This window comes from Penaeus monodon, chromosome 30, assembly GCF_015228065.2.
Source record: "Penaeus monodon isolate SGIC_2016 chromosome 30, NSTDA_Pmon_1, whole genome shotgun sequence".
In the NCBI taxonomy this organism is placed as follows: domain Eukaryota; kingdom Metazoa; phylum Arthropoda; class Malacostraca; order Decapoda; family Penaeidae; genus Penaeus; species Penaeus monodon.
Genome location: NC_051415.1, coordinates 4,568,095 through 4,568,948, shown reverse-complemented (window position 1 = coordinate 4,568,948; position 854 = coordinate 4,568,095). Strand labels below are relative to the sequence as shown.

The window sequence follows — 854 nt, the reverse complement described above, 5'->3', positions numbered from 1 at the left end:
AAATATTCAATATTTTTTTCTTCTTTACTTTTTTTCTTTAAAAAATTTAATGATTTCATTACCTTCAATGACTTTGATCTGTATGTAGACCAACTAACTTTTTTTTTTTATTTACCATATCAACTTTGGTTTTGTTGTAAGTCACCAAAGAGTTATTAGGGCTTCTTGAAATCATTTGAATTTATTTAGTGTTAAGGATAAAACGTTTCTGTGATTTCATATTGTTATTATGGTTGTTATTATTGTTAATCGCTTTCCTAAATGCATTTTTATTGCCTTATGTTACTGAGTTATCAGTATTAAAAGTTTGTTAAGAAAGAGATCTCTGTATTAGAAATTAAGATACTATATTGTCATAAATCTCTGTCTCTTTCTCAATTTCTCTCTCTTTCTCTCTCTTTCCCTCTCTCCCTCTCCTTTTCTAACTCCTTTCCGCTCACTCCCTCCCATTCTCTCCCTGTCACACTACCCTTTATATCAGAATGAAAGATTAAAAAAAATCCGATTTGCAGGCACAACCATCTTCTATGGATGCATGTCCAGCCACCCTCAGTATAACAAAAAGATTAAGGCGATGTTTGGGCTTGGACCGGTAGCCACTGTGAAGCATATCATAAGTCCCATCAAGTACCTGGCTCCTTTTGCTAATGATATACATGTGAGTGTCTTCCATCATTTATACCTTCAGATACAAAGAGGATTCATAATTTATTAGTAGCTGTGTATAAGGTTAATGTAGAGAATGTTTAATTTAGTTTGCTCATTGTGATTTCATTTTTAACCATGGTTATGTTATAATAAATGTAGACTATATAACTCTTGCCATTGGTTTGCTTACATGAACTTTATTCTCC

At 32.1% G+C, this 854-nt stretch overlaps 1 protein-coding gene across 1 annotated transcript in view; it reads left to right on the top strand.

Annotated features, from left to right (window-relative positions):
* The window catches only part of LOC119592482 (gastric triacylglycerol lipase-like), a gene marked incomplete in the record, with an annotated part of 10,262 nt that overhangs the window by 6,904 nt on the left and 2,504 nt on the right, over positions 1–854 (top strand). Inside the window, 1 exon segment of the mRNA XM_037941314.1 lies at positions 513–658. Within this exon segment, the coding sequence (XP_037797242.1) occupies positions 513–658 (146 nt within the window).